This window comes from Glycine max, chromosome 1 (genome assembly GCF_000004515.6).
Source record: "Glycine max cultivar Williams 82 chromosome 1, Glycine_max_v4.0, whole genome shotgun sequence".
Lineage (NCBI taxonomy): Eukaryota > Viridiplantae > Streptophyta > Magnoliopsida > Fabales > Fabaceae > Glycine > Glycine max.
In genome coordinates, this window is record NC_016088.4 from 45,829,812 (window position 1) to 45,854,530 (window position 24,719).

General features: G+C 33.3%; 1 protein-coding gene across 2 annotated transcripts; it reads left to right on the top strand.

Moving 5' to 3' along the window:
* The first annotated feature begins 11,821 nt into the window (after positions 1 to 11,821).
* LOC100783770 (WEB family protein At2g38370) lies at positions 11,822 to 14,783 on the top strand. Of its 2 annotated transcripts, none has more exons than XM_041011144.1 (2): positions 11,822 to 12,115; positions 13,009 to 14,783. In XM_041011144.1, exons 1-2 carry the CDS (start codon positions 11,942 to 11,944, stop codon positions 14,533 to 14,535), a joined length of 1,701 nt encoding a protein of 566 aa, XP_040867078.1. In that variant the 5' UTR covers positions 11,822 to 11,941; the 3' UTR covers positions 14,536 to 14,783. The 2 variants fall into 2 exon arrangements, with proteins under 2 accessions (XP_040867078.1, XP_003516427.1); XM_003516379.5 differs by having other exon boundaries at positions 11,823 to 12,115; positions 13,030 to 14,783.
* Positions 14,784 to 24,719: the final 9,936 nt, after the last annotated feature.

Here is a 24,719-nt window from a genome sequence, read left to right on the forward strand (position 1 = left end):
TAAGATTTGATAAAATAAAATTGTCTGCTCTCTTCAAGTCCAAGCCCAATTGCTTATAATTCTCCTGAAATTAAATTAAAAACATAAAATTAGTCCAGTAGGCCCAAATGATAAAACTGCATAATTAATTTGACAATTAAGGCTAATCAATAAATAAAATGGTGACAAAAAAGGTTAAGAAATAGGAGAAAATGATGATACATCAGAAGGCAAGCTCACTGCAAACTAGGAAGGTCCTTTCAGAGTTACTAAGCCACTTGAAAATGGAGCCAACCAATTAGAGCACTTATCCAGTAAAGCGATTCCAAGAACTTGGAACATCACTCACCTCAAGTTCTATTACAGTTAAACTTGTAAGTGGTGATGTACTTTTTTTCTACGTTAACATTTTTTCCCATAAGGCTTTTTGTTAGAGAGATTTTAATGAGGCACACCCAAATTTTATATTGAATAAAATTTTGATTTATATCATTATTAACTTATTAGAACTGAGTAGACCAATTGGTTTCTCTGACTAAAGACCCAATTCGGGGCATAGATAAAACCAAATAAGAATTTAGCTTACTAATAGATCAACACCCGCAACTGGCTAGACATAGACCGTAGATAACTTAGTTATTTGGCTAAAAGAAGACCAAAAAGGCTAGGTTACTAGACTAAAAATAACCAAGTCAATTGGCTAAGAATAGACCAAAAGAAGACAAAAGTTACTCGGTTAAACTTAGACTAAAGTACTTGGCTAAAAATAGACTAAGTTACTTAGCAAAAAATTAAGACTGAAACCAACCAAGAAATTCGGCTAAAATTCAATAGACCAATAAAAATTGGCTAAAAACATTTAAGTGATTGTAATACCGAGTAACTCCTAATTAAAGAATTAGAGAATAAAGAGGGAATAAAAATTGAATGCAACACTTATAATAATATATATATATATATATATATATATATATATATATATATATATATATATATATATATAAAATCAAAAGATGGGCCCCATTAGGTAGGTTGAGCCCAGGCCTTTACATCAAAATAAAATACTAAGCAATAGGTTTGGTAGGCTCTTCAATGGAACCTTTAACAAGTACCTCAACTTCCAAAATTGACCCCCCCTTTGTGGAAGCAATGTCTTCCAATGTTATTTTGATGATACTAAAGAATCAAGAGTTAAGAAAATTCCACAAATTCAAGAATCAAGATTCATGATTCAAGTTTCAAGAATCAAGATTCAAGACTCAAGATTCAAGAATCAAGAGAAGACTCAATCAAGATAAGTACTAAAAAAGTTTTTCAAAATATTGAGTAGCACAAGAAGTTTTCACAAAATCATTACTAAAGAGTTTTACTCTCTGGTAATCGATTACCAGAAGGTAGTAACGATTACCAGTGTTTTAAAATGTTAAGATTTCAAATTTCAAGAGTTACAACTTATGTTTAAACAGTTTTAAAGTATTTAAAACTTGTGTAATCGATTACAAGATACTTGTAATCGATTACCAGAACTTCTAAACGTTTTAATTTTCAAAATTCAAAATGAAGAGTCACATCTGTTGATGTGTAATCAATTTCACCTTAATGGTAATCGATTACCAATGACTGATTTCGAAAAATACATTTCCAAAAGTCACAATTCTTCAAGTGACTTGTTTCTGAAGATTTTTTCAAAAGTCACAACTTTTTTAAGTAACTAGTTTTAAAGAAATTGCCAAGAGTCACAAGCTTTGACTTGAGTCATCAAGAGATTATAAATATGTGACCATGGCATGAGTTTCAAAAATCATCAATCATCTATCTTTCAATCTTTTTTCAACATCATCTCTCAAACATCTTTCAATATCTTTCTACAGAGTTTTCTGATTTATTTCTCTTCATCTTTCTAAAAGTTTTTGATCAACACTTTCTCTTCCAAGAAAAGTTCTTTGTTCAAAAACTTGTGCTATTCATATTTTTTATTCTCTTCTCCCTTTGCCCCAAGAACAGAAGGACTAACTGCCTGAATTCTTTTGTATCTCTCTTCTCCCTTACAAAAGATTCAAATGACTAACCGCTTGAGAATTTTTTTGATTCTTCCCTTCCCCTTAAGCAAAAGATTTCAAAGGACTAACCGTCTGAGATATCTTTTGTTTCCCCTTACAAAGATTCAAAGGACTAACCGCCTGAGAATTCTTTGTCCCAACACATTGAAGGGTACATCCTTTGTGGTACAAGTAAAGGGTACATCTACTTGGGGATTGTTATACTGAGAACAAGAGAGGGTACATCTCTTGTGGATCAGTTCATATGGAGGGTACATCCACTTGGTTTTTTCAAAGAGAATAAGGGAGGGTACATCCCTTGTGGATCTTTGGCTTGTAAAGGATTTTACAAGATTGAAAGAAATCTCAAGAACCGCAGGTTGCTTGGGGACTGGATGTAGGCACAGTTTGTGGCTGAACCAGTATAAATCTTGTGTTTGTCTTCTTCTTTCCTACACTCTTTAATTTCCGTTGTGTACTTTTAATTATCGCTTTTACTTTTGGTTAAGTTTCTATTTCTGTTCTTTACTTTCTTAACTTAGTAGTAAAAGCCTATTTGAATCTAGTAACATTAAGAAGGATAGATTTTTAATTAGTCAAGACACGTTCATAATTAATTCAACCCCCCCCCCCCTTTCTTAATTATTCTGAGGCCACTTGATCCAACACTCTTGGTGGTTCATGTCCTTATCAATATCAAAGAGGGAGACATCGGCTTCTTTGAATAACTACTTAGCTTGAAGAATTGCCTTGAAGCAGTTGACTTCATAAGTTTTGAAGATCTTAGACTCAGCCTCGTCGAGATCACTCTTAAGCTTCGACTCAGTCTTCTCAACATTCACCTTGAAGAGAGAAACCTCCTTGTTAAGACATTCGACCTCGTCTTAGAGAGCCTTGGCCGAGTCTTCAGTTGTAGTAAGCTTGGTCATTTAAGCCTCCTCTCGAGATTCAGCCTCTTCTAACTTAGTCTTTGTATCCTCTAGAGACTTCCAAGAATCCTTGGTCGATTGTACCAATGTCTCATTTGCCTTGGTAGCCTTGGATATGGCTTTTTCAACCTTGGCACATTCAAAAAGTTCCCTTTGAAACTCGACGTCATCCCTTAAGTCTGTGCTTGGAAATGCGCAATGGAATCCATTAACGCTCGAGGGTCGGCTTCCCTTAGCATACCTCAGTTTGACTGCCTGAGCATAAAGGATTGGATGAGAGCACAAAGGATTGGAATCCTTAACCCATAGAGAAGAGACATTTTCCTTCATGGATAGGAAAGTAGGGTAGTTCTCGATAGCAGAAAGAATGGTAATCGATACCAGCTCCACCATTGTCCTTTAGGAAAGTCTTTCATTTTGAAGAGCTAGATTTGCCTTGTTGGCAACACCTAAGCTGATAGGAGGAGAATGAGGAACCTATTCATCTTCAAGGTGTTTTTTTTTTTTTTGCTTCTCAGCTTAAGCCTTCTCGACCTTAGCACTTTCAGCCTAAGCCTTCTTGATTGACTGGTAACCAAACTTGGTTGTAATCACTTAAAAAAATGAAAATTTAGAAATAGTCACAAAATAAAGGAAAATAAAAGCAGAGTAAAGAAAAATCACGATCCAAGTCCTCTTTCAGAGTCTTGGAGAAAGGGAGATCCACCAAGGTCATACAATGGAGCCCTCTCAGAAACCTATAAAGTATAGTTATATCTTTTTTATCAGAAGGAGACATATACGGAGAAGGTTTTTGAATATCTTTATTAAGGGAAGGGGTCCAGTAGAACGGAAGTCGAGGGTCTCCCTGTCAAGTAAAACAAATCGACTTTGACTTGACTCCAGGGCATACTTGGAAGAAATGGTCCTTGAAATCTTTCTAAGAAAAGGTGAAGGGATTGATAACAACCCTACCAAGATTACTAATAAGGGAGACCCAACCGCCCTTCTTATTTTGTTTTACATTATAATCATGAAAAAATTTGGGGGCAATGGGAGTGATGAAAAATTCATCACATAACATCCTGAAGGCACACATAGCTGCTCAGGCATTCAGATGCAATTGGGAAAGGGTTGCATTTAACTCCTTCAAGACATCAACCTAAAACTTGTCGAAATTGACAGTGAAGTGAAGATGAGAGAAGAGATTGAAATACACACACATAAAGGGAGTCTTATTAGGAAATGCAGGCATCAAGACACACTCGTCTTTTGAGCAAAACTCAATGAACATCACGTCAGAATGATCAACGTGATAGAACTCGACAAATTAAAGGAATTTGGTGATAGACTTGTATGTTAAAAAATTAGTAAAGTAAGAATTAGCCTCACCATGAACCCAGGTGTGTCTTGGAAGGACGATAAAAGGAAACCTTTTGGCCTTACTAGGTTTTTTGGGTGAAGGAAGAAGAGGAAGGAAAGGACAAGGTGTTGTGACTTGCACAACAATAGCCTTTGAGTCCAAATTAATGACATTAGGAGGAGGATTAGGCAAAGGCAATTGTACCTCATCCTCCCCATGATTTTCATGCATGCCGGAGTTAGGGTGGAGCCCTCCTTCAATAGTAGTGGTGCCACTAACAGGGGCAGCAACATCGACTTTAAGGCAGGTCGCACCACCAACGACAGTGGTCCCACTCAGAGGAACACTAGATTCCTAGTCAATAGTGATGTTAGAACTGTCGAGACAGTGAGAGGAGTCGTAATTTGAACTTTCCCCTATGGGACAAACTTCTAGCGAAAGCATCCTACCTCTGCAGGAGCGCACAAAATCCTCCCCATAAATAGACATAATGAAGAAAGGAGGACGGTTAAGGCATCCACTTGGAAGGGAAAGGGGTGACCGAAAAAAAAAAGAGAATAGAGAGAAAGAATGATTAGAGAAAATGGTGTTTGGTCGAGGAAGAAAACACATAAGCAATAGTAGGAGAAGAAAAGTTATTTCACCTTTTTATAGTCTTCTGGAAGCTTCTAGTGGCTAGAAGGACAGATCCATTCTAACCATTAAATATTTCCTTGAAGAGGTAGATCAACGACTAGGGAAGGGCGCGACCTTTTGACTTTCTCAACAAGGTTTTGAAATGCAAAGGATGCAATCATTGCCCCTTTTTCGAAAACATGTGAAAGCATTAAATGAGTTTGAAATGGACGTAATAGTTGATAAGATGTCGCTTTGAATTCTTAACCATTTGAACTTGGCACTAACTATTCAAATTCTATTTGTGACTAAGTTAAAAACTTAGTTAAAGAGGGCATTTCTCTCCGACTCGACTACAACCAAACTGGTAATTATCATTCTAACTCAATTGGTAGATGGCAAAGTCAGTTGAGGAGTTAAGATTATTTTTTATAAAGCTTATTCAACCAGCTTCAAAGCTTAGGGGGATGGGGGATTTTGTACTACTCGGATTCAACAAGCCTCCGTACTCAGTGGTCAGGCAAGTAAGCTACTTTGATCTAGAGAATATGATAGGTATAAAAGAGGGAAACTCTATTTTCTACCAAAAAGATAAAGATATCCCCTAAAATCAAATATTATATATTATTATAGGAAAGATAAGATGAAATTATATTTTTTCCTATTTACATTATCTTAGAAGGAAAATTCAGATCTTATCATCCAATTTCACCATTATGACCATCAAGGTTAAGGTAAATCAACTCCACCATCGTTTGTGGAGGAGCTCATGGAAAAATGTTATCATGATAAAGTTCTATCAAATCCAATAAGAACACTTCTCTTCTTTTTTTTTTTTTGTTGTTGTTGTTTCCATCTTTTACTAGCTGTCTATACATGTCATTTCCCCTCCTATATTTTGCTTACTTTCTATCATATAGTTGGTGCATCAAGTTTTCTTAAATGGACCAGGCCAAAAACTAAAATGGGAGATATAAGTAAGGATTAATTCTAGAATTTATTTCAACGTGTTTACTTTTTAGTCCAAGTTATAGGTGGGTTAACTAACAAAAAACTATATGATTTAACCAACTTTATTTTTAACTAAAAATAATAATTTTTCAATTTGATCCAGACTATAAGGGAGTTAAGGGTTAGTTAGGAGAAGAAAAAATGGCAAATACTTCGAAAAAGTACTAAAGTATAAAGGATAAAGTGTAATTTATCAATTTTCTTGCTTTTACAATATGCAAAGTCAAACCTCACACTTTTTCTTTTTGGTCCACATTTTTCTTAGTATGAAGGTTATTAAAAGTGTAATTTACTCTTTTTGTTGCCTTCATAATACAAGTTAAATCTTCAATTTTTTTTCTTTTTTGTCCATTATTTTTGTGGTCCTTTTTTTTTCCTTGCTCCACCACTATTTGCAAGACATGGTACTAGGGCAGACAATAAACTAAATTGACTTAGTTACTTTTGAGGCTCGATTTGTTAATTAAGTCATTGAATTTAGCTAATTTATAAATTAAATAAGTTAAATTTAACTAAAAAGTCATGCTCGTTAAATAAAAGAACTGATTGTGACTCATGTATAATTCAGCCCATTTAATTCCTATACTAGCTCGGTAAATATGTGTGTAATATGAAATAAAATATTATATAATTATTTTATACATGTAAATTTTCAAAGTAAATAATATTTTTTGTTGAATTTACATTATTTGATTTCCAATTAAACTCATGGTTATTATCATTATGGTATTATTATAATCAATTATTTTATTTTATTTTCAATTGAAATGAACAATACATACATACACACATATATATATATATATATATACTTAATTTTAATAAGATTTAAATTCTATTAGTATTGTTTTGTCTAAAGCTATTAATTGAAGGTCAATTTAAAGTATCCTGATTCCTTCTTTTTTATTATTATTATTGGCTAATGAGTTAAATTGCTTGTGAGCTTAAACTTCAAACTAAAAAATAAGTTTCGAATTGAACTTTTTATATATCAAGTGAGGTCAATCTTAAATCAAATTTAACTCAATCCAAGTCATTTTCAACTTCAATCCTACTAAGTACTAACACATTGGATGAATTCAACCCATTATCAGGTTATAAAATGGGCCAATCAATTGCTGTACTGCCCAAACTAGTTTGTGCAAAGCCTTTGCATTAGCAAATACCAACAATAACACAAAGAATAATAATAACAAAGGTTTTTTTTTTTTTTAGAGAGGATAACAAAGGTTAAATGTGACTTTGGTCTTTCAAATTTTGATCTGTATTAATTTCAGTTCTCCAAAATTGCACTTGGTTCTTAAAATTTTCTTTGTATGTGAATTAAGATAAATTTTAAAAATTAGTTTGATTAAATCATAATTTTGGATATGTTTTGATGTAAAAATATTTTTTTTTATAAATTTTAAAATTATGAATACATGTGATTAATAATATTTTTATTTATTTTTTAATATTTAAATTTGTTTATTCTCTCTACTTTAGATTTTGTTTTTACATTTACTGCTAAAATATTTTGTAAATGTTGCGACAATAATATTCTTAAATATCTTAAATAATTTTTTAATTAGTTATTCAACAATTTTTAAATAATTAAAAAATAAAAATTATTTTAAAAAATATAATATTTAATATAATAAAAATATATTTAATATTTTTCAAAATTTTAATAAAAAAGAATGTGACTGCTAAAAATCTCTATTATGTGTAAATTAATTAATTTATGTATAGTGATGATTTTTCTTCATCTATGTTATATAAATTAATTTAAAATTTAAAACAATAACAATATCATCGAAAAACTGACAAAATGATCATTTTGGATCCATTCATAAACATAAAGGATTAAATGAGAATTCTAATAAAGACTAGAAAGAAAACGTAACAACATAATAGAACAAAATAATATTTTAGCTTACTTTAAAATTAAACATAATAAAACGTTTTAAATTAAAACTAAATTAAATATAAACTCAAAAATAGTATGTTTTAATATATCTTAACGCAGTACCTTTTTTTTCCTGTGAAATAAATATAGTAGCTTTTTTTATGAAGAAAAGGAGCAAACCCAATTTTATATAACTACACACGTAGTTACATAATTTTATCTTGAGCAGAAAGGGAGTAAATTATAAATATGCATACATTCTATTTTTTTGGAACTTACTTTTATCTTTATTTTCTTATTACATCACATATTATATTTACCAGTTTTTTTTTTTTAATCTTTTGTTTTTCTCTCTATGTTTCTCCTCATTCACTCTAATAAAACCCAAAATGAGGGTGTACTCTAACCATCATTCCATTTAAAAATCAAAAGCAACTCTCTTTTATTCTATTGGGTAACAAAAAGTATAAGGAATACATAACTAGTAGTGTTTTGAAATTCAAACATTAATGTCTCAGTTTCATTGTGGCTACTAGTACCGTCCCAGGGGCAGGAAGAGCCACGCCGGTGTCCATAAATTTTATTTTATGTGCAACGGCTACATACTTAATCATGTTATCATGTTATGATCCATTTTATTTCATCAAACCCTCCCAAACATTATGGTCTTGTACGTTAAGGTTGAAAACTTTAAAGGCATATTGCACTATGTCCACTTTCCCCTTTCATTTTTCTTGTAATCATTTTTCTTTTAGGCAAAACAGATGTATATTTTAAAAAAACAATAACATCAATTTGACTATAATATTATTTTAGTGCTTTATGTTTTTCATATTTTTCTATTTTGATCTTTTATGTGTTAAAAATCTCATTTTGATCATTTATATACATGAATGGACCTAAAATAATTTTGTTGTTCATTAAAGGATGGTGTCATTATAGAATGGTGTCACATTAATTTTATAAAAAAAGTAAATTGGTATAAAATTGTCAAAAATTGTTTATATGAAAATTAACAACTGAGATATTGTTCTTGTTCACGTTTGGCCTAGAACAATTGGCATGAAAATTAAACAACCAACACAAATGAATTTGGAGAGGAGAATCACAAAAATTGAGAATTAGCTTTGCAGTTTTCCTGTAAAGTGCCTTTGTGGTTTTCTTGGTACAAGAATGGATCAACCTAATGTACTTTTCTAACATTGGGAAAGATTCGTAAATTATTTACGATTATATTTGGAAATTGATCTTTTGCAATTTGCATAATCTCGCTTGCAAGATTTCTTGTCAAGTTGATTAACGTAGATTTTAAATTTTAGATGATTCCACAAATGATAACAAGTTAACCCCATTTTGGAAGCTTTAAATTTTAAAATAGTTGTGAACCAGTTAACCCCATACCATATAGAATTTGCGGTGTAAATTGATTAAGATAGATTTTTAAATTTCAAATGAATCCACAAACCCAATCACATTGTTAACGCCGTGAAGTCATCTCCACTCGTCCACTTGTTGCACATTTATGCTGAAGATCACAACTGATCCGGTGGTCTTGGACCATGAAATAATTTCTCTTGTAATAGACACTTCCAAGCTCTCTATAAAGGCCTAGAGGAACCAAGTGCAAAAGAAACTTTTGTGCGAATTGAAGTGACTCTAACTGTTTTCTTGTACATCTTGTGTAAAGTACACGCTACTTGAATATTTCATGTCACCTAGGTTGCGAATTTACCCTTAAGCAATTATAAGTGAAATTACATATAGTCACGAGAGAATAATTTTTTTTTAAAAAAAAAATACTTGTGTTGTTTAAGCATGAAAAAGCTTAAATAGTTTTTTAGTTGTTGTAATTTAGAAATTTTTTTATTTTTTATCTTTGTAAAATTATTTTTTTGTTCTTTGTAAATTATGTTTATATAGACTTAAAAATAAAACTAATGTAAGGACTAATAAAAAAAATTATGCAAGGACGAAAAATAAAAAATATTAAATTAATAGGACTAAAAGTATATTTAAATTTAGTTGTAATGGTGTGGAATCATGATTTTAGTAATTATGTTATTAGTAAAATTTTTAGTAAGTAACTAATGATTGAATGTAGTTTTGGCGTGAAACTTACTAGTATAAATATCTTATTGTTTCTTTGGCTTTCCTTTTCTTGTTTATTTTATCTAACTTAAGAGAGATGCATTCTGAATAAGTCAAACATTTTTCTATTTACCGTTAAGTTTTGTTTTAAAAAAAATCGTAAAAAGTTTTCATGAACAAAATTAAGCTCTTTGATGTGTTTACTTGTGTCTTATAATTTGATGTGAGAGCTTAGCCTCTATGGTTAAATATTTTGTAATGTTAGAAGAAAAAGATCCACAACACACATGTCAAATCTTAAGAACCAACTTATTGCTGAAGGAGCACAAATAACTAGATCTCCATCATCCTTTGAAGATGATTATACCTCCTAGCAAGATCATATATGATTGTAACAATTCTTGGACAACCTTCTGAAGGAGTGGGAACTCAAGAATGCAGCCATCCAAGAAACTCATCATGATATTAACAAGCTAACTTCAGATGAGCTTCTTAGATCAGAGTGCATAAGGTCATCTTAAACAAGAAGAAAGGAATAAACACTTCCATTGCTCTTAAAACTAAAATCTCCCATAAGATAAAATCAAAGAAGAAATCGACATCAAAAGCTTTGAAAAATGAAAAATAAGAATCTAAGAGCATAAACGATGGCTCTAACAACTTTTTAGATGATGACAAAGTCTTGCTCATGTCAAAGAAGTTCAGGAAAATACTGAAAAGAATACAAATATTATCATAGAAGAATGATAAATAACGGGATCGGAGTGCACATTTGAAATGATTAAAATGACATGCTAGTGTGTCATAATTGACTTTCTTTCTTACAGAAAAACATGTTAGTAAAAATTACCAAAATTGATATATTATATTATATTATATTTGTTTTATTTTATTTTTAATAAATTATTTTTGTTAAGGTGAATAAATTAATGTTTTTTTACCGCATCAATAAATTAATGCTCAAAAGTATTAATTTGGTAAAAAAAAAAAACACCAAAAACTCTTGTTGAATATCATGTTTTACACACTAATATTGGTATGTTATACATCAAAAACAAAAATACAAAAGTGATTAGATAACACTAAACTTTTTTCAAATTATAATAACAACATAATTTAACCAATAAGTGTAACTTTAAAAATACATATTAATTTGTTAGAAAGGATCTAAATTCGATTCTCACATAATACACTATTTGTTAGAAAAAATCTAAATTCGATTATCTAATAATACACTATTTTAAAGTGATAAAGAACTTTAAATATAATTAAATTTTAAACTAATGATTAATTTTATAACCAATATAAAAGATGGAAGCATGTAAAAATATGTTAGAGTCCCACCAAAAACTCAGATTTTGATTACAACGGAAGAACTAAAAATACCATAGCAAAACTTAAACCCATAACCTCGAACAAACTAATCCCCAAATTATATGCCACCATCCAAATGAGCAAATCCCATTGCGCCTAATAACACCCTACACTTTGTTACTGCTAATGTAAGCACATTCTTTATACACACTACATAGTTTTTTCAAACAACCTTAATTCACTTTAAATTTTGAGTTTTACCAGTATTTTTGGAGCATTGAAGAAATTAAAAGAGTAAAATATTTATCATGTAAAATATAAAAAACATAATGAAGTCATGAACAGTATAATTTTTCACCTTTCCATAAAAATATTTTTTCTTTAAAATTCTTAACCAATTCCTTAAGACACTCATTAGTATTTTGCTTAAATTTTTCATTAGTATGATAAAGTGTGATTAATTAAGCACTTAATTCCAGACACATCGTTTTGTTACCGTTGACACACAAGCCAGACCTGAGAGGCTTGTGGTGGGCCCCGGCCAACCAAGGTTTCGAAAATCAAGGCAAAGACTTCGGTGTCAGCAAAGTAAGACTAGACGAGACCGTTTGCGTTCACTATTTTAATTCCCACTTCCACTTCGACAAACTCCAAACACCAACCTTTTCTTGTCGTTTTATTACCATAATAATAATAATTATTGTTGTTGTTTTTGAGCCATTCCCAGTGTTTCTTTATGGAAGAAGTTCCCGACACGGCGGCGAACCGGTCCGAGCCGGGGCTCAGGGCGGAGATCGACACATCGGCGCCGTTCGAATCGGTGAGGGAAGCCGTCACGCGATTCGGTGGAGTTGGGTATTGGAAACCCATTCTCAACGGTCTTAGTAACAAGCATTTTGCGGCCACTGAGGTAACCCATTTTGTTTTTTCTCTTTAAAGCATTGTGATTCCTGTAGTGACGGCATTGCTCGATTGAAAAGGTTGGAGCTTTCTGGTTTTTGAAAGTTTTAAAAATAAAAATTGGGTGTTTGTGTTGTTTTTACTTCTGGGAAGTGTGTGGTGTTGTGAGAGGAAATCGGGTTTTATTTATTTATTTTTATTGGTTTTTTTATGATTTATGTAATGGTGTTTTGTCGCACTGGAGTTCAAGGTTTCCATTTTTTTTTTGTTTTTATTATTTGGTTGTTTGTATTCTGCTGAGTACTTGGGTGGCTTGGATCTGAAGAACAACAATCATTTATTTGTAAAGTCAAAATAATGTATTTTATTTGTTTGCTTGTTTATTTTCTGGTGCTATGCTAACTCCTAAAAACCCTTTGCCGTGCGTGATAATGAAGGTCATATATATGATATCTTCGCTGGGTTACATTTTTTCAGTCTAATATTTTGGTAGGATTTTTCTTTTTAGATGAGGACAAAACTTGAATGCAGTTCTTTAAGTGTTTTTTTTTTGTGTTGTTCTCTGATTAGAATTGAAGTTTCATCTCGATAATCTGCCTAATTAATGTTTGCGTTAAAGGTCAATACAGGATCTCAAAGTGAAACTCTAATTTTGTTTCGAAATCAACACTGAATGCACATAAAAAATTGCATCTAAGTTCTCTCCTTCACATAATTTTGAAGACAATATCATTTTCTAATGCAGAGTTCTAACATGTCTCAATTTAAGACCTCTCACTGGAGTGAAATTTGGCATAGACACGTAGTATAGATACTATAGAACTCATTTTTGTGTGTGGATGTTTACTTTCAGTTCTTTTTAAGCATTTGTATAATTGTATTGAGTTAATTTCTCGGTGAAAGTTTTTCTGCTCTTCTTTTCAGCCGCATCACACAGAAGAGCTTGACCCTGAAAAACTGGAGGAGCAAGCTACTGTATTGGAGAAAGAGCTGATCCTGAAAGAAAGGGAAACACTTGATGTCTTAAAAGAGTTGGAAAGTACCAAAAGGCTTGTAGAGAATTTGAAATCAAAGCTACAGAAAGAAGAATCGGAAGCGAATTTGAATTTTCAGACAAGTGTTTGCGAAAATATATTGTCTGTTAAGGAGGATGAGAAAGAAGATAAGGAAAACGGAATGAGTAATGTTGTTCAGGATTCAAAGGAAGGTTGTACCCCCTATACTTCATCATCCCCGGGTTTAATATTAATGGAATTGAAGCAAGCGAAATTCAATCTGAACAGAACTACAAGTGATATTGCTGATGTTCGTGCTTCTGTTGAATCGCTCAATAAGAAGTTAGAGAAGGAAAGACTATCACTTGAGAAAACGCGCAAGAGGTTAACTCAGAATTCTTCAAAGATATGTTCTCTTGAGGAAGAGCTAAACCAGACAAAACTAAAACTGCTAGTGGCAAAGGATGCCGATTTGGATAACCCTTCGGATATTACAAGAGAGCTCCAGCGGCTGAGTTCTGAGGCCGAACATTTCAAGAAAATGGGAGAAGCTGCTAAATCAGAAGTCATGAAAGCAATATCTGAGATTGAACAAACAAAAGCTATGATAAAAACTGCTGAAATCAGGTTGGTTGCTGCCCGAAAAATGAAGGAAGCTGCCAGAGCAGCAGAAGCTGCCGCCCTTGCAGAGATCAAAGCTTTGTCTCATCATGAGAATTCACCTGGAGATTGTGTGGAAAAGCATGATGGAGTGACCCTTTCCTTTGAAGAGTATACTGCTCTAACCTGCAAGGTGCGAGAGGCCGAGGAGCAATCTAAGAAGAGAGTTGTAGATGCTATGCTTCTAGTTGATGAAGCAAATGTATCTAAAATGGACATTTTGAAAAAGGTAGAGGAAGCCACAGAAGAAGTTAAAATCAGCAAGAAGGCCCTTGATGATGCTCTTGAAAGGGTAGAGGCTGCTAATCAAGGAAAGCTAGCAGTTGAAGAGGCGTTAAGGAAGTGGCGGTCGGAGGGTCACAAACGGCGTTCTTCCATACATAACTCTATCAAGTTTAAAAATGCTTACCCCTCTCACCATTGGAAGGAATCTCGGTTAATCGATGTCAATGGGTTGAATCTGGTAAATGATGAGGTCAAGCCGGTTCTAAAGCCAACACTGTCCATAGGACAAATATTGAGCAGGAAGTTGATGATGCCGGAAGAGTATGAAGCCAGTGGAATGATTAGAGAAAGAAGCTCGGCGAAACGGAAGGTGTCTCTTGGTCAGATGCTAGGCAAACAAAACGGGGATTCATCCTTTGACAGGCAAGCTGAGAAGGAAAATGGTCAGAAACCGTTTTCTGCAAAGAGAAAGAAATTTGGATTTGGTCGATTCTCCCTACTTTTGACAAAACAACAAAAGAAGAAGAAGCCAACACTGAACTTGAGGTGATGGCTTGCTTGATCATTTTGTGCTGACAAACATTGAGACTATATTTGCATCTTCTGTCTGTTTCCATTTCATTCACTTATTGTGCAAGCTTGACTAGATTCTTGTTTGTTGCTTGCTTGTATATTAACTAAAGTTTGTCCATCATTTGTGACTTATCATGCTACTTGTAGAGGTGATTTATGTGAATTTTAACTCTTGTAAGCTGATGTTATAATTCTCCTATGCATGTGGTGAGGTTGTTCTTTCAATGTTTATACATATATTGGCATGTTGATAGTAGTACATGGTAAAAAATTAATCTCCTTGGTATATGGTAAGTGTTGAAGGCTGGGATTACTTTCAATGGTAACTTTATTTTATGCACGTGAATCAGAGACTCAATCCAAGATCACCTTTACTAGACCAAAGCTCTTTCTACTCGAATTTTGGTATTGTGAATTGCTTCAAATGAGGTGAAAATCTTGACCAAAGTTCAGTCTATAACAACTTGAACGTGGGGATAAAATTGCAGAAAACCATTTTACTTTAGCCCTATGCCATGTGCCTTGAAACTTTTCATGGAGAATTAGGATCGAGGTTACTTTTCTACTTTTTCTATTTTAATTGAAGAAATATCGAATGCTCTTCCATCCACGAAAAATAAAAAGAAATGTTTAAAATATTAAAATTAACTATGAAAAATTGTTAAAATGAAAGCATCAATTAAAAGAGTAATGTCCAACTAAACTAAAAAAATACTCATAATCAATGTTATGAAGTTTGAGTAATGAATATCCAATTGTATTAAAAATTCAAAGAAAGAAATCTTATTATTTATAGTAGTCTAATCCTATTTGACTAGGATTGTCTCCCGGAGAAGATATTGTGATCTTTAAAAAAGATATTCAAAGATTTTTCAAATTTTAATTATAAAATATAAACAAATATGTTGATATGCTTTTCATAGTCATGAGAGCACTTAATCCAAAGGGTTATTGTAAGGTTTTGTTGGGTTCAAATGCGGGATGATATTTTTTTTTTTTGTGAATAATCGCAAATAATATTAGAAATCACTCTGGAAAGAAACAACTAAGTTATCTACAACATGAAGAGAAAGAAGATTTGGATGAGGGAATGATTTATTTAGTAGGATAACTCGTGATCGATTTTATCCGTGTGCGAAATTCTCTTGAGACTAGTAACAGTCACATGCAGTAAGCAAAATTAGTCTCTAATCTAGTTAGTTAAGGACACCTATGGTCTTTGATCCCAAGTCATGAGAGCACTTATGTTTAGACAGTGGGATACCCAAGACTCTGACTTAGTGGGGACAAATTATACAAATTAAAATCATGGGGTCAAAATAACCTTTGATCAAAATAACCTTAATTGATACCCATGCTTATTTTAGTAGCTTATTTTCCATAAGCTACTTCAAGTATTTTGATAAGTTACTTCAAGTATCTTATGAGAAATAAGCTAGTCTATAAGTTACTAGCTTTTTTCCCCCTCAATTTTATCCTTATTCTTTTATTTGAAAATCCATTTTACCTTTTTATTCAATTTAAAAATCCTCTTATATTTTTTGTCTAGTGTCTTGAAAAATCCTTGTATCTAATTTTTCATAGTCTTGCAAATGAGGGATGTACACATTCAAGTTCTTGTTCTACGAATCAAAAAAATGAATGTTTAAGAAAAATATAAAGAAAAAATATTTTAGTATTTTATGTTTTAAAACTGATTGGAAGCTTGTTACAAAAAGACACACTTAATGGGCTTCTATGATTTAGGCCAAGTATAAGTGTGGGCATGATCAAATGCCCAAGGTTGAGAAAAAAAAACATGTGGCATCAAATTTCTAAAAGAGAGTGATGACTCAAAATTGAGATGATTTGAAAAGTGGTCTCAGGTGATGTGTGAGAAATGGTTTATCCACTAATTTTTGAGTGGATGATTAGATATCTCATTTGGCGATTCTGAGATACCATGTGTTAGGAAGATTCATGAAATTCTATTCAGATAGGAAAGCTCAGATGATAGAAGGAGAAGAGGGATATCACACAAAATTGTTAAGTTTATTGTGAATAACAATTTATAATGAAAGTGTTCAAAGCACTCTTTGAACCTAAAATACGTATCTCCTTATAAAAGAGACAACAACTAATTGTCTAACCGAAAAATGGTTACAACAAAAAACAATTACAGTTACAACACAACATATGTTAATGAACCACTAGGTTGGAAGCCCCCTTCTATGTGATTGGAACCAAATTACAGAATATTGGACGACTAATATAAAAGACAAGAGTATTGAACCAGAAGACCAAAGTTGTCGTCCACCCTATCTCTATCGTCCATTGTCAAACAATCAACAATCTCCACCCTGGTTCAGTAACATTTCTGAATTACAAGTAACTCAATTCATCTCCAGCAATCTACAATAAGTAGATCTAGACAATGCATGAACTTGCTTCTTGGAATAGGCTTCATGAACATATCAATTGGATTCTCCCTCGTATCAACTTTCTGGACTTCGACCCTTTTCTCAGAACAGATGAAGTGGTATTTGATGCTAATGTGCTTAGTCCTCTCATGATGGACTTGATCCTTGGCTAAGTAGATTGCACTCAGACTGTCGTAGAAAATGATAGCATTTTCTCGTGAAAACCCAATATTGCTAATCAGACCTTGATTCCTTCCTTTGCTGTTTTTGCCAGAACCATGTACTCTACCTCTGTAATTGATAAAGTCATTATGGACTGAAGTGTTGCCTTCCAACTAACAAGAAAGTTTCCAATTGTGAATGCATACCTAGTCATAGATCGTTTTGCATCCAAATTTGCACCATAGTCAGAATTTGAGTAACAAGCAAAAGCACAAGACATGTCTCCATGATAGACGAGTTCAATATCAATTCTACCCTTAAGATACTTGAATATACATTTCACAACTTGTCAATGTTCCTTCCCAGGATTACCCATATACCTACTCATAACACTGATTGCTTGTGCTAGGTTTGCTCTGGTGCATACCATAGCATATATAAGACTACCTACATCACTTGTATAAGAAACACGAGACATGTATTCCTTCTTTGATTCTAATTGAGTAGTATTGAGTTCAAATAGACAAATGGACATTGTCAAGGGAGTACATACTAGTTTTACGGGTGCCATCCCAAAGCTATTCAACACTTTCTGAATGTATTCCTTATGACGCATAAAGAACTTCTTTTGGACTCAATACCTTTTGATCTCCATGCCTAAAATCTTTTCAACAAATCTCATGTCCTTCATCTTAACTTCATTACTAAGTAGTGACTTTAGCTTCTGAATTGCCAACAAATTTTGAGATGCTATGAGCTTGTCGTCCATATAGAGTAGTAGATAGATGTGAGAACTATCCTTCACCTTGCTATGATAAACACGAGTCAGAGGGACTTTTGATATACCCATGAGAGACAATGAACTCATCGAATCTCTGGTAACACTGCCTTGGTGATTACTTTAGCCTATAAAGAGACATCTTTAATCTACAAACAAAATTCTCCTTTCCTTCCACCTTAAAACCTTTAGGTTGTTGCATCAAAATGTCTTCCTCCAGTCTTCCATGGAGAAAGACAGTTTTGACATGAGTTTCTCTAATTCCATGTCTAGAGTTGCCACTAAGGCTACTAAAATATGTATGGACATTTGTCAAACTATTGGAGAGAATATCTCGTTGTAGTCCATTCCTTCCTTCTGACTATAGCCTTTAGCTACCAGACGTGCTTTATAGCAGATGACTTTTTTAGTGGACGATTCAAATTTCTTCTTGAAGATCCACTGCACCTCAATACTCGTCTACCTTCAGGTAGCTCAACTAAATCCCATGTTTGGTTCTTCAGAAGGGATTCCATCTCTTCATTCATAGCCATCATCTACCTTTCAGCTTCAGAACAGGAAATTGCTTCTTGATAAGTGGTTGGTTTGAATGAATTGATTTCTTTTGCTACATGTAGCACATAAGACACTATATCAAAGCCATATCTTTCAAGATCTTTGATTTTTCATTGTGACTTTTTGAGTGTTATGGTTTTGGGTTACTTCAGATGGTTTTGACTCATCCAGTCAATTCACTCGATTGGTGATGAATTTTGATGTTGAGGGTGCATTTTAAGATCTTGATCAGTCTCATCAAGTGCTTTAAATTGCTTCTAATTATGGAGCTTTCAAACTCCACCTGCTTAGTGACATCCTCAACCTTGCCCAAATCTTCATCAGGTTTAGAATGCAACATAGAGAGTTCGTCAAATATGACATCTCTACTAAGAATGACCTTTCTTTTAGATGGTGATGAGACTCAAAATCCTTTGACTCCACCTCCATAGCCCATAAAGAATCCCTTCTTGGCTTTGGGCTCTAACTTACCTTCACTTACGTGATAGTAAGTCAGACATCCAAACACCTTCAACATTGAGTATTCAATTGGTTTGTTAGACCATACCTCAATAGAGGTATTGAAGTCTATGGTAATGGATTGTGAGCGATTCACGAGATAACATGTTGTGCTGACTGCCTTAGCCCATAAACTCCTATTCAATCCTAAATTGGATAGCATAAAATACACTTTCTTGCTATGTCTTCATCTTTATAGAATTCATTGAATTCAGTAGAACAAAAAATTCAAGCCATTGTCAATCCTAAGACATTTTACTATTGTTCTTGTCTGATTTTTCATAAGAATCATCCAATGCTTGAAAAATTTGAAAGCTTCAGATTACTGCTTCATCATGAATACCGATGTGTAAAAATATGCTTGCACAAGGGAAAGTGTACCATACATAGTGATAATAGTGGACTAAAAGTCCAGATATCGAACCCTAAGGACCAATTGTGTTCCCTATTAGTCAAAATTATTAAACTAAATAGTTGCATTAATAAAAAAAGGAATTGAAGTATTTTGTGGTTTTGGTTTTAAAGGAAAACAATTAAAATTCGCAAAAAAAAAAGGTTTGAGTGATATTAAAAGTGACTAAGAATTATGATTCACTGGTACCAATTTTCCCATAATCCTAGTTCTAATGAAGTTCCTTGTACAATTAATTATTGATTCCCAAAATTAACTTAAGTCTATGACCAAGGTCATAAGATGATCTTTGCCTTAAATCAATACTCCAATGGTCATGGATATATCAATTTAAGATAAAGGATATTAACAATTATAAGGATGACCAATTAAAAATTAATTAATCTATCGAAGATTACCTAAACAGTTTGATCATGCAATTTGGTGTAAAACATTCTCTACCTAGGTCTACTAAACACATACAAATAATTACCACAATACATTCGATTAAACATAGGATTGATCAATACCCATTTAAACAATAAGAAAAGGAGTAGAGAATTAATTAACAAAAAGAACATTGAGAAATTCCATTATGAACAGAGAAATGGGTACAATTGGATAATTACATCATAACCCTTAAACTAGGGGAATTATCCATTCATGGTTACAGCCAAACTAGAAATCCTATATGAAATACACATAAACATACCAATAAGGTAGGAACGATGATCACAATCCATCCTCATAGTGTTGACCACGCTTTATAGCTCTAAAAAATTCTCAAGGTTCTCTCAAAATTCATAAAAAGATAAAAATGATCAAAGGATAACTTTTTTACAACGTTCAGAGCCCTATTTATAGCTTCCTAAAAGAGATCAGTCTGAAAAGGTGCACTATAGCCATGGTTGTAAAATAGTGACGTTGAAGCTCTGGGGCATTATGGATTGACTATGGTCTCATTGTTTACCACGACCGTGGTGGAACTTACCACGGCTGTTGTTGGATGGTTGACGCTATTCTGGAGGGCAGTTATGCTCTTATCATGGTCGTGTTGCTTACCAAGGCCGTGGTAAATGTACCACGACGGTTATCAAGTGCAAAGTCTTCAAATCTTCATAAAATCATGAAACTTCCAACTCTTTCACTCAATTGAATGACTATACTTGTGTAATACAAAACTAGTTCAAACGTGAGTTTTGCCAAGAAAATGCATGTAAAGGACACAAAAACTCACACAAAATATTTCTCAAAAAGTGGTTTATCAAATACCAACGTCATCCTAGAATAATCATCGACGATGAAAAGGAAATACTTTGCCTTTCCTAGTGATGGAACTCTCGAAGGCCCCCAACAGTCAGAATGGACGTAGTCCAATATAACCTTTGTAGTGTGGATAGTCTTTGGAAACTTCGTCCGATGTTGCTTCCCATAGATGCAATATTCATAAAACTGAAGAGGTTCCACTTTGTGATTTCCAAGTAAGCCTCGCTTGCTTAGAATATCCATGCCTTTTTCACTCATGTGGTCGAGACGCAAATGTCATAGAGAATTATTAGACAAGCCATTAGATGCATGGCTTCCAGACGGTGAAACAGTAGAGGCAGAGCTTGTCACAGTGGACCCCTAAAAAATGTACAAATTTCCTTACGTAGTTCCCTACATTACCATAGACTTCCTTTGCCTTATGATCTTCATAAGTTCACCTTCAACCCAATAAGGAAAACCTTTTAAATCCATGGGACCCATAGATGCAATATTTTTCTTAAGCTTTAGAATGTGACAAACTTCAATAAAGGTTCTAACAACACCATCATGCATTCTGATTTATACAAAACCTATACCAATAGACTTACAAGGATCATCATTACCCACGAGAACGTTACCACCAGACTTCTTCTTATATGTCACAAACCAATGTCTGTGTGGACACACATGAAAAGAACAACTTGAGTCTAGTACCTATAGTTCAAAATGTTGTTGTAGTTGTTCACCAACAACCAGAACCAAATTGTTTTTTGACGAGGAGTCATTCTGAACAAGAGCAGCAACAAAATATTTCTTTGCTTTCTTTGGATAGTCTTGCATCCAATGACCTAATTTTTTTGCAATAATTACATGTGTCTTTTGGATCAATTTTTCTCTTCTTGCCACCTTTGTCTTTCTTTTTTTCCCCTTTAGTCAAATCAGTCACCAATAATCTAGACGCAAAGACTTCATCACCATTCCTAGTCGCCTTTAGTCGAAGCTCTCTATAATAGAGATTGGACTTGACTTCTTCAAGTGTAATGGAGTCCTTGCCTACACTAAGAGAACTCACAAAATTCTCATAGGAGAGAAGGATAGATGCTAATAGAATCATTTTTAAATCTTTGTTTCCATCTTGAAATCAATGTCGCGTATCTCCATCAGAATAGAGTTTAGGTCACTAAGATGTTCCTTTAGTGGTGTACCTTCCTTCATTAAAAAGCCAAACACATGTCGTTTCAGAAGAACCTTATTGTAGATTGATTTTGTCATGAAGAGTTTCTCCAATTTGAGCCAAAGCCCAACAACAATCAGTTCTTCAAAAACTTCATAAAGAACCTCCTTAGATAAATATAAGAGAATTAGCGAATGCACATTTTCCTCTTATAAGTCAAGAAATGACTTATCAGTCTTTGATGATTGACCAAAGAAAGAAGCCCAAATGCTTTGTTCTTTCAACAAGGCTCACTTCTTGTGCGCCAAAGGTTGAGTTATTCTTCCATGTGAATTTCTCAATCTTGATTGTGTTGACCATCTTCTTGGATAGTATCTTGAAGACACAACATGAACAAATAATAAATAGAATGGTTGATCACTAATGACTTGATCTACCACGAAATAGTTGCGGAACTGATCTTGAACCGAAGCTTTGATACCAATTTTTTGGGAAGATTTGAGAAATTCTATTTAGATAGGGAAACTCAAATGATAGAAGAAGAAGAGAGATATCGTGCAAAATTGTTAAGTTTATTGCGAATAACAAAATTTACAATGAAGGAGTTCAAAACACTCTCAAACTCTCTCTGAACCTAGAATACATAGCTCTTTATAAAGGAGATAAGAACTAATTGTCTAACTGAAAATGGTTACAATAGAAAAATAGAAAACAATAATAGTTACAACATGTTGGACAATGTAGAAGCAAGCTTCATGATGATGACTCAAGTAGGAGTCAAGTAGTTTTGGTGATGATAAAAAGCCCAAAAGAACCTAAAAGAATGATTTCAAGATTGAGTCAACAAGTTCAAGATCAAGATTGATTTCAAGATTCAAGAAAAGACATAAAGAAGAATCAAGATTCAAGAGAAGATGAATTCAAGATTCAAGAGAAGAAATCAAGAAGCAACAAGTCAAGACTTCACAAGGGAAGTATTGAAAAGGATTTTTCAAAAACCAAACATAGCACAATTATGTTTTACAAAATGAGTTTTCTCAAATTTTTCTAAGTTACCAGAGTATTTACTCTTTGGTAATTGATTACCAGTTTCCTGTAATCGATTACCAGTGATAGAATTTGATTTCAAAAATCTTTTAACTGAATTTGCAATGTTCCAAATATTTTTTAAATAATGTAATCGATTACAATATATTGGTAATCGATTACCAATGTATCTGAACGTTGAAATTCAAATTCATTTGTGAAGAGTCATATCTTTTCATTAAAAGCATTGTGTAATTGATTACATGGTTATGGTAATCGATTACTAGTGACAAGTTTTGAATAAAAGGTCAAGAAATGTAACTCTTCCAATGGTTTTTCTCAAGATTTTCTCAAGGTTATAACTCTTCCAATGGTTTTCTTGACCAGACATGAAGAGTCTATAAAAGCAAGACCTTGACTTGCATTCAAATAACTTTTGAATATCTTTTGATAACTTTTGAACTTCTTTGAACAACTTTTGAGAAATCTTGAAACCTTTCCTACTCATCTTTCTTCTTCTTCTTCCTTTGCCAAAAAGCTTTCTATGTTTTCTGTTTTCCAAACCTTGTTCTTCTACAGAAAACAAAAGTGTGCTATATCTTTTCATTCTCTTCTCTCTTTGCCAAAAAGAATTCAACAAGGACTAATCCCCTGAATTCTTTTTGTGTCTCTCTTTTCCCTTTTCCAAAAGAACGAAGGACTAACCGCCTAAATTCTTTTGTGTCTCCCTTCTCCCTTTTCAAGAGAATTCAAAAGGACACAGTCTGAGAATTCTTTTGATTCTTCCCTTTTCCTTAAACATAATATTTCAAAGGGCTAACCGCCTGAGATATCTTTTGTTTCCTCTTACAAAGATTCAAAGTACTAACCGCCTGAGAATTCATTGTCTTAACACATTGGAGGGTACATCCTTTGTGGTACAAGTAGAGGGTACATCTACTTGGGTTGTTGTAACTGAGAACAAGAGAGGGTACATCTCTTGTGGATCAGTTCAAGTGAAGGGTACATCCACTTGGTTATTGAAAGAGAACAAGGGAGGGTACATCCCTTGTGGATCTTTGCTTGTAAAGGATTTTACAAGGTTGAAAGAAATCTCAAGAACTGGTGGTTGCTTGGGGACTGGATGTAGGCACAGGTTATTGCCAAAGCAGTATAAAATTCTTGTGTTTGTCTTCTTCTTCCCTACACTTTTTTATTTCCGCTGTGCACTTTACTTTTACGCTTTACTCTTGTTTAAGTTACATAACTTAATAGTATAGCCTAATTGAATCTAGTAACATTAAGAAGGATAAGTTTTAATTAGTCAAAGTACATTAATAATTAATTCAACCCCCCCCATTCTTAATTATTTCGAGGCCACTTGATCCAACAGACAAGTGGCCTCAAAAATTTTAAGAAGGGGGGTTGAATTAAGATTTCGTTGACTATTTCTAATTAAAAATTTCCCTTTCTTAGATATTCCCTAGATTCAATTATTTCTTTAATTGTAAGTTACTCGAATAACAAATAAGGAGATGTAAACTTAAAGAAATATGAACACAACAGAAAGTAAAAGAGATCAAGGAAAGAGAGAATGAAAAACTGGATTTATACTGGTTCGGCCACAACCCGTGCCTACATCCAGTCCCCAAGCAACCCGCTTGAGATTTCCACTATCCTTGTAAATTCCTTTACAAGCAATGAACCCCAAAGGACGTTGGTCCCATGTGTTCAGTGATTACAACCAAGAAGTTATTCCCACTTCTTGCAATGAACCCTAAAGGAAGTTGGTCCCTTGTGTCTAGTGATAACAACCAAGAAGTTATACCCACTTCTTGCAATGAACCCAAAAGACATTAGTCTTTTGTGTCCAGTGATCAACCAAGAAGCAAATCCTGCTTCTTGCAATAAACCCAAGGAACATTGGTCCCTTGTGTTCAGTGTTTGCAAC